Source organism: Thunnus albacares, chromosome 1 (genome assembly GCF_914725855.1).
Source record: "Thunnus albacares chromosome 1, fThuAlb1.1, whole genome shotgun sequence".
Classification (NCBI taxonomy): domain Eukaryota; kingdom Metazoa; phylum Chordata; class Actinopteri; order Scombriformes; family Scombridae; genus Thunnus; species Thunnus albacares.
The window spans coordinates 29,967,760-29,982,448 of NC_058106.1; the positions used below are offsets into that span (position 1 = coordinate 29,967,760).

The 14,689-nt window shown below is 41.6% G+C and overlaps 1 protein-coding gene across 1 annotated transcript in view; it reads left to right on the forward strand.

Moving 5' to 3' along the window:
• LOC122984023 (E3 SUMO-protein ligase PIAS1-like) overlaps nucleotides 1-14,689 on the forward strand; it is a 58,523-nt gene that overhangs the window by 25,650 nt on the left and 18,184 nt on the right. Inside the window, exon 2 of the mRNA XM_044354292.1 lies at nucleotides 1,819-2,314. Coding sequence (XP_044210227.1) covers nucleotides 1,819-2,314 — 496 coding nt within the window. The remainder of the gene's footprint in view (nucleotides 1-1,818; nucleotides 2,315-14,689) is intronic.

Here is a 14,689-nt window from a genome sequence, read left to right on the forward strand (position 1 = left end):
AGCTCAGGTTGCATTTGAACTCTGTTTACCGTTCACCTACACCTTAAGATAAAAGAGCTTGTGTGTTAATCCTTCTGCTCTGTTTTTGTTTTCTCCGTTCTGTATCTTTGTTTAATCAAAGAGCAATGAGGGGGGAGAAAAAAAAACCTGAAACACTGAAGGAAGTGTTGGTTTTCTTACGAAGTGACTGCTGGGAGCTTATCGTAACTGTTAGTGGTTTGATTCTCAGAAAATTAGCCTACATCTACTCTAAATTTAGGATGTTGTTTTTCTTTGGCATTACCACAAATGTTGATTCAGTTCTGGTGAAAAATGGAGGGAAAGTGTTTTCAGAAAAGAAAAATCGGTTAATGACTTTAGATAGTGTAAAACTTAGCTTATCTTTGCTAGGTTTACATTTTGACAAGTGATCTGGTTTCATGACAGGCAGCTGGCCCTTACTGTTGTTTCTGCAAACCCGAAGCTGCACCTGAAGTCATTGCAGGCAATACTTTTTCTCAGGCTCTTGCAGCAACTCTTCCATCTCCAACATCCCCCCCAGGAGCTACAACTCAGCCTCATGTTGAGCCAGGGAAACCCCTTTGTTGAATAAAGTTTTTTTTACTTTCTTCAACACAATCAAAAACTTACTGCATCCAGTGCTTTGACTACTGCCTCCCAGTCAATGGTATCTGTAGTGTTTGCCAGTGATCTCATACACCTTTCGGTAAATGAAGCTGTTCCAATACTAAGATTTAAATGACATGGGCTGTAGTGCAATTAAATGCTTTTCTGGCAGAAGAAAAACTCTACAGTATAGTGATTTATTTCTATTACCTTTGTGAGGCAACCTGCCAGCTGTGCTGATCTAAGGTGTCTGAATGTAGGGAGAGACTCAGCCTTTGGCATTATCTAGAGGCAACGCATTTGCATCAAGCCGTCTACAGACTGACAGAATAATGATGCAAATCATCCAATTATGCCTCTAAAATTCTATCCATGTGTTCTTTTTCTACCTGGTCAGGTTTGTAATGACAGAAGGGCCGAAGCAGAGCAGCACAAATGTCCTCTACCACAGTAAATTCCTCCAGCCTGTCTTGGGGGAATCTCCAAGCATTTCTAGGCCAGCTATGAGTAATGTAATCACACTTGTGTGTTCTGGCTCTTCCCTCTCAATCGATCACTCCTGGAACATCTCCAAACGGACACGGGCACAAATCATCCTTACTAGGTGCCTAATACACCTCAACTGGCTCCTCGCAGAGGCTTGATACCAATATCCTCCTGAATGACTGAACTCTTCTCTGTTTCTATGCGCAGTCTCATTTGATTAGTAACCTCCCAAAACTGGTGACTGTAGGTGAGCTTAAGTGAACAGTGAATTTGTAAACTGAGAAGAAAAAAGCTTGCATTACTGCAACCAATGAACCAAACCAGTGATCAGTTTCAGGACCATTTAAACCATCAACCATAAGACTCTGGCAACCTGGTAGCCTATTAGTCAAGACACATACCACATAACCGCAACGTTCGAGGTTCGATCCTTTACTGCATGTCATACCCCTCTCTCTACATGTGTTTCCTGTCTCTCCCCTGTCGAATAAAGGCAAAAATGCTGCTGCTGCTTTGGGAGAAATAAAAATTTGTACCATGAATGAAAGTATGCTGCAAATAATGATTTGCTTCATTGATTCATTGCCACTCTGATTGGTACTTACTAAGTGCTAAAAAAAAAAAAGCTAAGTGCTCTGTATTGCATCAGATTTGAAACAAATGTTATCGCTGCACCTGAAGAGTTCATTTCTCCTTTTTTTTTGTCATCCTCTCCATCTGTCACAGCAAATGGTGATGAGCCTGCGGGTGTCGGAGCTGCAGGTGCTGCTGGGCTACGCTGGGCGCAACAAGCACGGACGCAAGCATGAGCTGCTGACCAAGGCGTTGCATCTGCTGAAGGCCGGCTGCAGCCCCGCCGTCCACATGAAGATCAAAGAGCTCTACCGACGACGCTTCCCCGCAAAAATGGTATCTCACTCAGAGCTGGCCCTGCCCGGACCACACCACCCGGCCACAGCTGGGGTGGTTGGAGGAGGGGGTGCCGCACTGCCTGCTGGCCTGACACAGCTGGCGTATGAGGGTCACGCCGGTCATGGTGGAGCCCCTTCGCCCGCTGCCTTACTACCCCTCTCACTGCTCGGTCCCGGGAAACACGAGTTAACCGGGTTGACGCACCACCTGTCCACCTCGACCACACTGCACCCAGTCCACCCAGATGTTAAGCTCCAGAGGCTGCCCTTCTATGACATGCTGGACGAGCTAATCAAGCCAACCAGTCTAGGTGAGAGGATGTGTGAGTGATTTTTGTATGAGAGGTGGTGTTGGATTTAAGGGGAATGATGGTAGATGGATGTATTTAATCTTGCTTTGCTTGCACCATATATCATCACACTGCGGAGTATAATAAACGAGCAAGAATTTCCTGGTGAGTAATAATTCATTGAGTCAAAGCTGGTTTCAGTTTTCAGCACCATTTTTATTTATGGGGTGCTGTGGAAGAACAAAGCGTTGGACACATACCATATAACTGCAACTTCGGTTCGATTCCGGCCAGGAAACTTCATTGCAATCCCTCCCTTTCTCTTTCAATATGTTTCCTGCCTATATATTTACTATCAAACTATCTAATTAAGGGAAATATAATCTACAGGGTTGTGGATATTTATATCAATAGATTATTCCCATAATAATCATGGCAGCAGTCACAGAAAACATTGACATTTTGTGCTTCCTCTGCTGTGGAGAGGCTCCCCGTCAGTGATGTGTTGTTGTTGCTGCCTGCTAATGTGTTGACAGGGCACAGAGACGTTGCTGCAGAAATATCATTTTCATATTTCTCTCAAGTGTTCAGAGTAAGCAAAGGCCAGATTTAGTTCCCGAGAGCTGCAATAGAAAATATTAATTGGGTGTTTTATCCACCATTCTTTCAAAAAATATGAAAAATTTACCTTCTCCGATGATCTTGTGCTACTTCAAAGGCCTTACCGAATATTGGTAGTACTTGCTCAGATGTTTATTTCCTTGAACAAGCAAGAGAGCCTTCGTTTATCAGTCATACTCATTAACTCAATATGTAAAGATGAATCATGTATGTGTAGTTTTCATTTTTTGAGGATGTAAAGGCTGAGTGTAATTTTGAGAGCCACATCTGCTCCTGGATACATTTCCGTGTGCATTATAGGTGAATAATGGCTCTTATTTGGATATTTATATCTTATGTATGGACTGCTATGCTGGAATTACAATTTGTGTTGGGTGCTGCAAGCAATGTTGCCACATGATGAATTGTCATTATATTTTCATTGTATGTATATATTAATAGCCAAGAGGCCAATTTAACATCAGCATGGAGTCACTGCTGCTAACTGAATATAAATGAAACACTGCATGTAGACTGTCAACAACATATGATGACAATGCTGCATACATCTGCACAAAGTTACTTTTTTCCCATGTGGCGACACAGCTGCTATAATGAGGCCAAAACAAGAAAAGATCCTTAATCTGCAACAGACACTTGTAAATCATTTTCCACTTTCAAAAGCCTCCTCTACCCTCCCACCATCTCTCTGTCAGATGATGACGTGCAATTCTTTTTTCTGACAAAGTGACAGCTATCAGTGGCCAATTTACAGAACTATCGGACTGCAGTGTGTCTCCTCCAGTTAAGGGTGTGTCACTTTCTCCTCTCTCAGTGAGGAAGATGTTTTTAACTCCACCCTCAACCCATCTCAAGTTGAAAACTACAGGCCAGTCTCACTGCTTCCCTTTCTATCCAATGTTTTAGAATGTGCAATTTTCACCCAAGGCTCAGATATCCTCCCTCTGTCAGTGATAGAAACCCTGAGGTCAGTGATTACTGAAGCCCAGTCATCACTTGCTTGACCTGGTTCACCCTATCTGAACTAGGTGTCTTTAGTATAGCACATCTGTGGTTTGAGTCACATGGTGATTGTTCAATGTGGCATGGCATAGGGAATATTCCAAGTGTCACTTTCTTTCTCCTGGGGGTACCGCAAGGATCTATGCTCGGTCCCCTTTTCTTTCCAATATACACCACTTCTCCTCGATTATCCGCTCACATGGTTTTTCTTACCACTGCTATGCTGATGATACCCAGCTATATCTGTCCTTCCTGCTACAAGACCCTACTGTCTCAGCTTGGATCTCCACTTGCTTCAGTTAGCCTATGTCTCAAAATAGATGATGGAAAGCCATCTTCAACATCTCTCTAAGACTGTACTCCTTCAACAACATTAGTATCCAGTTCAGTTCCTCCTCGCTCTCTCCAACAAAGTCTGCTAGAAATCTGGGCATCATGACTTAACTTTCACCGAGCATGTTTCATCTGTCACTCGATCTTCATCAGAAAGATCAGGTTTTATCTGACTGAGTATGCTGCTCAACTCCGTGTACAGGCAGTGGTCATCTCTCACCACTTCTGACAGCATGCACAGTAAAACCTCAGCAAATGGTCCAAAATGTGTTGGTACATCTTGTTTTCAAAAACAGCTCATGTCACTCCACTTTTCATTACTGTCCACCCTGCCCCCTTTTGATGCTCACATTAAGTTCAAGTCACTAATGCTCCAGTACTGAGTTCCCACTAGCACAGCACCCACCTACCTGACCTACCTAACGACTAATCCTACCGTCACTGCAAAGCTGGAAATCTCAATCCAAACTCTTCTTCTGTATGTTCCCTTGGTGGTGGGACGAGTTTCCAAACTCGATTTGGTCAGCAGAAACACTTCCTACCTTCAGAAGTCACTTGAAGACTTCTGATAGTACTCACTCACCTAATATGCTCTTTCTCTCTCAATCCATCTCTCCATCTTTTTCTATCCTTCTCCAAAAAAAGTAATTTGATGTTTACTTTATGTGTTTCTTCATGCACCTGCAGCCATCTGGCACTTGTGCCAGGTGGAACATGGAACTGAGTGTTGTGTCACTATTCTTAAGGGCTTCTGCTTGATCCACTGCAGCTTGGATTGGATGCCAAATGAATACATGTAAATATGTTAGCCTTTAAGCCTTAATTGCATGTTGTACACAAAAGCTGATGACTACATTGATTTTTTACAAGCTACTGATACATAAGCCAGAAGACTAAACTACAATAACTGTAAGATGAAGTTAAGAAGTCTAAATATCCACAATATCCTCTTGTCTCTCATTAAGGCCCAACAGTTAAGCAACGTGTCCTGTATTCAGTCTGCCCTTTCATTCACTACTTAAGAGACCTTTAATCCTGGCTTTATCTTGGTCAGATTTGTCGTTATATTAGGTGTGCATCCAGTATCCAGCCCGCATTTAGCATAATAACACTCCTTGGGCTCTGGGATATATTGCAAATATATGGAAATGTCTAGATTTTCCTACATTAGCATTTTAATGGAGTAAGAGACCATCTCGTGATTAATTTGCCTGCAGATGCATGTACAAACACAGCGCCTGCAGCTCTGTCATCACACCATCTTTCTCCTCTTCCTTTCCCTTTCTCACTCTATCCATTTGCTGCACATGTTCCATCCCTTTCTCTCCCTCCGTCTTCCATCTTCACTCTGTCTCCATGGCTATCCTCAGTGAAAATTTGCATGCAAAGTGATGAAATCACACAGGCATACACCTGTGCCCGCAGAACACACCCTCCCTTCATTTGAATCTGAATCGTACGTTCACATCATCCTCACACACACACTGATACATTTGCACGTCTGCACATGCGGTTCTTTCAAAACAGAAACTGAAATGTACTTTCCTATAAATAATGCATGTTCATCGTATTGTTCTCAGAGAAGCAGAGAGTGAAAGGATGACTGAGGGGAGGAAGAACCCAGAGAAAGATGGTGCACATCATTTCACAAGCTCAAGATTTGAATTTGCTTTAAAAAAAAAAACCACCACTCAGCTGCAGCTTTGTGGTGATGACCCTCTTTATCCAAAAAATAATAGACGACAGGAATGAAACCACTTGGTTAATTGTAATTCCCCCTCATGGGCAGACTGGGAGATTTTTTCTGTCTCTTGCTGCTCTTGCTGTGGTCTCCTCGCTCTCTGATCACGCTCTTTCACATACTCTTCCTCTTTCCTGCTTGTTTACTTCTCTCTGATCTTCTGATTACCACTCAAGCCCTCTCTTTCTCTCTCTCCTATTGTTGTTGCTTCTCTTGTTGCCTCGCCTCCCATTTTTCTCTCCCTCGCTCTCTCATTTTCTCCGACTCCCTTCCCCCACTTGCTTGCTTTGCTCTCCTAGTTTATCATTGCTTGATTTTTTTTTTTTTTTTTTGCTTGGGAAAGCTCATTTGTTGGCCATTTGTTGGCTTAACCAAGACTCTTACAGAGTTTTTATAAGAGTTCATGTGCATGAAAAACACTTAAGACAGTGAAAATTATAACTTGTATAGTGCATCCTTGTGTCCAAAACTGGAACAGATAAGTTGAACTAAGTCAGTTTCCACACATTCATAAAAAATTATACACATGACATTTGAAAAATGAAATTACTCAACATAGCATAAAGATCTAGACACTGAAAAAGGTTCAAGCTGAAGCTACAGCTGATTGTACCAACCCTTTTTACAATTCACAATCCATTTGACGTCAAAATTGACATCTAACAAAATGTCACACTATTGTTAACATACTAATGGCAACATTCTGATCTTAACTTCTTCTACATAATATTTTTTTAACTTGATACATGATTACTACTTTTTAAAGATCTACCAAGTCCCTAAATATTAGAGCCCATATTTTGGTAAACCATGTGTTTGTTGGTTCTAGAGTAGTTTGGTTTACAATTCTTACAGCTCACGCATAATAAGTAATGTATAGAAGTATACTACAAGTCAACAAAAGAAGGTGTATAACGTAGTTTAATTTAAGAAATCAATCATTTCATACAGTATTGTACAGCTGCAACAATTGGTTGATAATAAATAATGAGTCAATCAACAGTCAGCTATTTTTTATTTAGTCTTAGTCCTGTGTCAAATGTTCTTGTTAGTTTTAGTTGACTAAAAGTCTGGGCATTTTAGACTCATAAAGAAAACTGCAACTATTTTTCTGTTGTTTTAGTCAATGAAAACTCTTGACATTTTGGTATTTTTAACCATCAGTTTATATTGAACATTTCAGTCAATCTAGTCTTGCCAAAACCAATAATTTTTTGTCATTTTATTCACCACCAAGACTTTAACCTACCTAAATTTCTTTGTGGTGAGACTTAATGTGTCTGTTAAAGTTTGTGGTATTCCTACCAGCTCTTTTATGGCCACATTTCTTCCCTTCTGATAAAGCATTGCATTATTTTCTTTCCCTCAGCCTCATTGTAACGGAAATGGGCCCAAATATCAGCTCGTTTTTCTCTCCCATGCCCTGTTGTTGTCATTATTAATGTGTACTTGCTTTCTGTAAAATAGTTGATGTACTCCTCACTTTGCTGTTTGTGCTGGTGTAGTCCTGATATGGTGCGTGCAGCACAGGACACAAAACTGCTGCACATGTCATCCAATGAACAGGATATTAGGATTGTAATTTAAAAAAAGAAACATCTATATACATCATCTATAATATTTTGTCTCTTTTTTTTGTCAACAAAAAAAGAGAGATTTTTGTAAAGATTTTATTTTTTAAACTATATTTTAGTCTTGTCTTTTTTTCGTCAACAATATTGCATGTTAATATAGTCACAGTTAGTGTTTAATGACGTCAGTGCCATCTCGTCATTGGAAAAAAGGTTGTTGACGAACATTTTTAGTCATAGTTTTTGTTAACAAAATTAACACTGGACTGTGTCGTGATAGTAAACTGAATTATCTTTGGGTTTCGGACTGTTGGTCTGAAACCTTGGGTTTTAAGAAACTGAGATGTACATTTTTCACAGTTTTCAGATGTTTTATAGAACAAAAGATTAACCGATAAATTGAGAAAATAATCAGCAGATTAATCAATGATTAAGATAATTGCAAGTTGCAGCTCTACAATATTGCACATATGCACAGTGCAAAAAAACTGCTCTCACAGCACAGAGTCATTCCTCTCACCGCAACATGAGTCTAAATGCTACTACCTCTTCAAGCTGCAGCATCACCACATCACTAATAAACTTAAATATGAGAGCTCTGGTTCACAAATAGATGATAGAGTTGGGGTTGGGGATAAATGTGGTTACTGAGCAGCTGCATGTAAATTCAGGTTTTACGGTAACTGGTGTACTGCAGTGCATGTAAACGTGTTCACCCATTTCCTACATTAACCTGATTTCTCACAGTAACCTGGTTTCTTGTGTGCATGTAAAAGTAGTTATTATCACCATCACACCATCATCCACCCTCTCTCTCTCTCTCTCTCTCTCTCTCTCTCTCTGTCTCTCTCTCTCCCTCTCCCCTCCTGTCATTATCCTTCCTCCGGTGCAGTCTTGTGCTCTTCTGTTGAGTCTCATCAGTCTGTTGGATAAAGGTTAGTCGACCCACAGCTTAGCCCCGCCAGTCTAAACCGGTCAACAGTCTCAGCTACACCAGCTATTCCGTTAATTACCATGGCGACCTCACTGGTTGAACTCCAGTCTCATCTCCATCTTTATCCATCCTCCATAAAGAGCTATGTCTCTGTACTCATTATGGGTATCATTGTGATGTGCATGCATTATACATGATTTAATCACCATATCTTCAGGAAAAGAATGCAAGCCCATTTCCCGTTTGATGAGCATTTCAGGCATAATGGGCCATTACATTCAGAATCCGAATCACCTTTATCGGCCAAGTATGTTTACACATACAAGGAATTTGACTCTGGTTTAGTGGCTTTCAATGTATTACACAAAATAACAATTTTCAGAAATATACACAAGGAATGACTGTATACAGGTGAAAATGTTTCTGTAAAGTATAAACAGGATATAAAATAAAGCAAGGAGTGATGAGATAAATACTAAACGGTAAGAAAAACATTAGAGAAGAAGTTACTTTATATACATACCTACTGTATATTAGGTGGTTATGTACAGTATATACAGCCTGTTCAGATATACAGTAGTGAGTAAAATGTATTACACATTTTGTATTTTAGACTAAAATAAATATATAGAATTTGTAGGTACAGTGGGTGTCAGTGTTGTAGTCGAGTCACTAAATCTCGAGTCTGAGACGAGGCTAGAGTAGTAGTGGACGTTCAGAGAACAGACTCGATGACCGCAGAGTAGAACTTGATCAGCAGCTCCTGAGGCAGGTTGTATTTCCTGAGCTAGTGCGGGAAGTTCATCCTCTGCTGGGCTTTTTTGATGACTGTGTTGATGTTGGACTCCCACTTAAGGTCCTGGGAGATTGAAGATCCCAGAAACCTGAAGGATTCCACAGCCAACACTGTACTGTTGAGTATGGTGAGGGGGGCAGTGATAAGGGGCTCCTCCTGAAGTCCACTGTCATCTCCACAAATTTGAGTGTGTTCAGCTCCAGGTCATTGTGACCGCACCACAGGGCCGGCTCTTCGACCTCCCGTCTGTACGCAGACTTCTGTCTCGGATGAGGCTGATGACTGACTGTCATCTGCAAATTTCAGGAGTTGAACAGACGAGTCTCCTGAGGTTCAGTCATTGATGTAGAGGGAGAAGAGCAGCGGGGAGAGCACACATCCCTGAGGGGCGCTAGTGCTGACTGTTCGGGTGCTGGATGTGATTTTTCCCAGCCTCATCAGCTTTTTCCTGTCTGTCAGGAAGTTTGTGATCCACTGACAGGTGGAGGCGGGCACAGTGAGCTGTGTGAGTTTGGTGAGGAGGACCTCCGGGATGATGGTGTTGAACGCTGAAGGACTTCATGACCACCTGTAGTCGTTCAGTCGATCGATGGAGGGGAGTTCACACAGCTCCAGTGATCAGTTGAAGATCCGTGTGAAGGTGGGGGGCCAGCCGGTCAGTACAGACTTTCAGACACAAGGATGACACGCCGTTTGGACCTAGTGTCTTCCTGATCTATCTCTGAAAGAGCTGACACAGACCGTCAGTGCCGGTGGGGAGTCAAGGTGGAGGTGATAGCAGGGGGTGCAGGTGGTTGTGTGATGTGTGAGTCGGAGCAGGTTAGGGGTGTGAAAGTGGACTGATCAAACCTGCAGTAAAACACATCCAGGTTGTCGGCCAGTTGAAGGTTCTCTGGAGTGTGGGGGGAGGGTTTTTAACCACAGCCTTAAGATTTCTGCCTCTAGGTTGGGAGAAGATGAACCAGACAGTGATCAGAGAGTCCCAAAGCTACACGAGGAACTGAGCGATATGCATCCTTCAATATTGTGTAGCAGTGGTCCAGTGTGTTTTTATCCCTGTTGGGACACTTAATATGCTGTCTGTATTTTGGCTGTTTGTGGCTGAGGTTTGCTCTGTTAAAATCCCCAAGGACAATGAGAAGGGAGTCAGGATGTTTTCACTCCGTGCTGGTTATCTGGACAGCCAGGTGCTGTAAGGCCTCACTAACGCAGGTCTGATGTTGGATGTAAACACCAACCAGAATAAGGAGGAAAACTCCAACAGTGAATAAAACGGTTTGCAGTTGATGAAAATAATCTCTAGGTGAGGAGTGCAAATTTCCCTTGACACTGTGACATCTGTACACCAACCTTTGTTCATGTAGAGACAGATTCTGCCTCCCCTCATTTTCCCTGTTAACTCTGTTGCGCAGTTCACTCGGTGGAGTTCAAAGCCCAGCAGATGTAGGATGCTGTCAATGGACTCACCAAGCCAGGTTTCAGTGAAACCGAGGACAGCAGATCATCAAAAATCCCTGTTCGTTCTGTTTATGAGCAGCAGTTCATCCATTTTGTTATGCAGAGAGCGGACATTCGCCAGATGTAATGACGGAAGTGGTGTTCACAGCCCCCCCCCCAGCTTAACCAGCGCTTCAGTGTGCTTTCCTCACCTGCGTCTCCTCTAAACTCCTCAGAGAGCTGCTGCTGCTCCTCCAACCAAAATCTCTGAAAAAGTTTCTGGGTGTGTGAAGACTGGTGAAAATGTTTGTGGAGTGAACCGTCAAGTATTGAACAGTTCTTCCCTGGTGAATGTGATATGAAAGGGAGTACATAGTAATACAGGATAGTGCAACACAGAGGCAGCCATCTGCGACGCCATCTTCTTACTGTGTTATTCATACAGTAGAGGAAATTCGTATGGTAAAAATTGTCAGTCTAACACCTGAGATACACTGGATGTGTGAGCAGCACGTATGTGTCATGGAACCTCTTGCTTTTCATTTTGGCGCCCATGTTAACAGGTTAGAGCAGCCACACAGCCCGTGTGAGACGCTTGTCTCACGCGAGGCTTCCTGTGTGGACACTGCAAGTGTAAGAGACACAGCAGTTCAGCGGCGCACACAAATTGCTGAGGTTCACGCATCCAGTGTGTCCCAGGCGTAATAATCAAGCGTTTTGAACATTGCCACCTCCAAAGATGAGTCAGTCCATCAGGGTTTCATCATTAACTATTAGGCCCTACAGGTCACAGTCATACCTGCCCGCAGTTTCTTTTTTTTATGGCCCAGCAAAAAATATAAAAACATGTTCATTACTACATAGTCTACTGCTTCCAGGTTCCCTCAACAGTGAATAATTTGATTATATTATGAAGTTTCTCATTCATATTCAGTTTCATAACTTTTAAGTTCACTTTGATGCCACCTACATCTTTTCTAAATGTAATATACAGTAAGTTGCATTAAAATACTTCTAATGATTATATTCATCAGCTAAATTAATGGTGTTATTTGCATAACTAATTATGTTACATATATCATGTTGATTATAGTTGGACATTAGGTTGCTCAAGTGCTACTTGAGCAGCTACAAAATGATTGAATGAATTGATTATGAATAAAAAAAATGAAATTCATCCTTGTTGCACGTACTGTATGTATAAGTAGTCCTTCATAATCTTTATTTGTAACCAGCAGTAACATTACATAAAGCACAACTAGACAGATTAGTTCCACTGTTCTTCCAACTGTAAGCTGCTTTTTTAACATACAGGTTAGGCCCTGCTGGTGTTTTGGTGGGCATCGGTTTGCATTATGTGGTCATTTGTATGTGAAACAAATGCATTGTTTACATTTGTTTACATTTATGTAAAACTAGTGCAGTGCCCATTCAAGACGGGCGTGTTGGAAATGGGATAATTGCTTATTCAAAAAGGAATTAATAAATTAGATGGTTTAAATCCAGATAGAAACTTCACCAGTGAGACTAAACTGAGGTGCCCAACTTGTCTCCGCTTCTATTGGTTAGTTTTACTGCCTCCGCCTCTGTTTTTTTTCTCCTGTGTGTGCTCATTCGTTTCTCTCGGGCAGCTTAACTGAGTGGGACCTTTGTCCTGTTCAGCCAGTCAGAGCCCAGAAGCCCCATCCCGTTGTGATGTGTCGGTGTTAATATCAAACAGCCCCCGCGGCACTCAGACACAGAGCTTAGCATTTATTCAAAGTTAATTAATATTAAACATGTCACGTGTCCAAACAACTTCACACTCAACACTGCACTTCCTTGAGTCCTCAGTAGAACACCTGCCAAGCGTGAAGTCGATTGGATGAACGGTTGTTGAGAAAAGCGAAGGACATACAGACAGACAGAGATTACAATAATATACAATAAATCTCTGCTCCAGCACACATATGCATAGGTATGTGTTCAGTGTATCAACTATATGCAGCCCCATTTTCAATACCACAGTCCATAAAACCTCTTGGCATCTGTCATTCCTTTAGCTCAGACAATCATTACAGAAGCACTGTATGTTAGGTAGGGCTGTCAATGAATATTCTAAACTTGATTATATATAAAAAAGCAGCACTACTGTGGCTTCACAAGTTCATGCGTGGGCCTGAGCCGCTGCACTGAATGCACAGCATGACGGACAGGAGTCACACAAGGTCACATTCACTGATTGAAAATGAAATGTAGGTCAAGCTGAAACGAGGAAATAATTCAACAACAACCGTGTGGTAATGATGGCAGAGAGTTCACAACCCAACTCGGCCGCAGAGAGAGTGATTTGCACTCTGAGCAATCTAAAAAGCTCCGTTTGGAAACACTTTGAATTTTGGTAACCAGTATGAATGTTACCTAACCTGTATAAAAATTAAGCTATCAAATTATTCATTTGATCTCGCCCCGACACAAACAGCACAAACAGGGAGAGAGAGAGGGGTCTACGGTCTTTAAATGAAGTTTTATGGTATGGGACATTATTTTATTTGTTTATTTTATAATGTGTAGGTATGTAAATCTTTTAAAAGACATGTTTATGTTGAAATAAATATACCTATACAAATAGTTATGTCTCTCATATCGGTTTGCCCTCTTATGGACATGATGTGCAAACGTAGATATTTTAATGGTTCGAACCAATGTGTCTTTTTTAGGAGGAATAATCAAACGTCATTTTTGGCCAATTTTGACAGCCCTAATGTTCAGGCAATCCCACCAACATCAACCCAACAATGCACAGCACACACGGTTCACAAAGCACAACCTGGACACACGTTTACTTGTGGAAATGAATTTACTAGAAACGAATGTTGACTTTGACAAAAATGTTTTTTTCGCTCGTCCTCTTTTCCTCCCCTGAATTATTGTCATGTGTACAGAAGGGTTTGCTCAAGCCTGAACTGTGTAGGGAAACTGTGTAACATAATATCTCATTTGATGGTTCGGGCCTTTTATTTACCTCAAATGAAGAGAGAACCAGGCCTTTATTTGAGACAGGCTGTAGGAGGGTCCTTGAGCAAGCACACTTAATCAGAACAAGTCAGTTGTTCTGTACATCTTGTTTTGCCCTTGGTTGGCAGGCAAATACACACATACACACACATTTGTCCTTAGAGAATCAGTAAAGATAATATATCACAAATGCTATCAAGTGATGATAATTAGGTTTGGGCGGTATCAAGGTATGACGGTAATGGAGGGCATTTAGAAATCTTGAAGGTATGATTTACTGTCAAAAACGCTCCTCTTTCTATTACACTGATATGGAGATGCTGTATTGAGGTGATGTATTGTAGTGCAGAGCACACGTCACCAGAGATCAGTCTCTACTGGTGGAACAGGCAGCTGTGCTTAGAAAGATGGCGACTGCGAGTGGCGAGGATAACGTTACAGGACTATATACTGTTTGGGAGTATTTTGGGTTTAGTCCCGAATGTCACATAAGTTTATCTTGAGATGACTTCTTCCAACTACAAAAGCAGTTTATTAGCCGCATGATCTGCCAGTCTGCCACCACCACCAGCACATCATCTCCGTTTAGCCCGCTGATGTGTCGTATCCGCCGTAGCAACAAGTGTCATCAGGTCCTCCAGCAAGAATCTATGGAAGAAACTATCTAGTCATTACTCTATGTGCCATAAGTATTTAAACCCACTAAGACTTGTCTAAGTAGGCTAATCGCTTATTAGACACAGCTTATCAGATGCAGCTTTTACGTTGTTTTTTTTTTAATACAAATATATCGTATACTCCAGTGAAATGTCAGGATACCATCCGAGCCTAATGGTAACGTTCCTAAACATCTACAGTGCAGAAACCAATAAAGCACATCAAAACACAACCTGAGATTTACCAGCTCATACCCTGACCCCTGCATGATCCTGAGCAGAATCTTTATCTCACTGTAAACAACTCT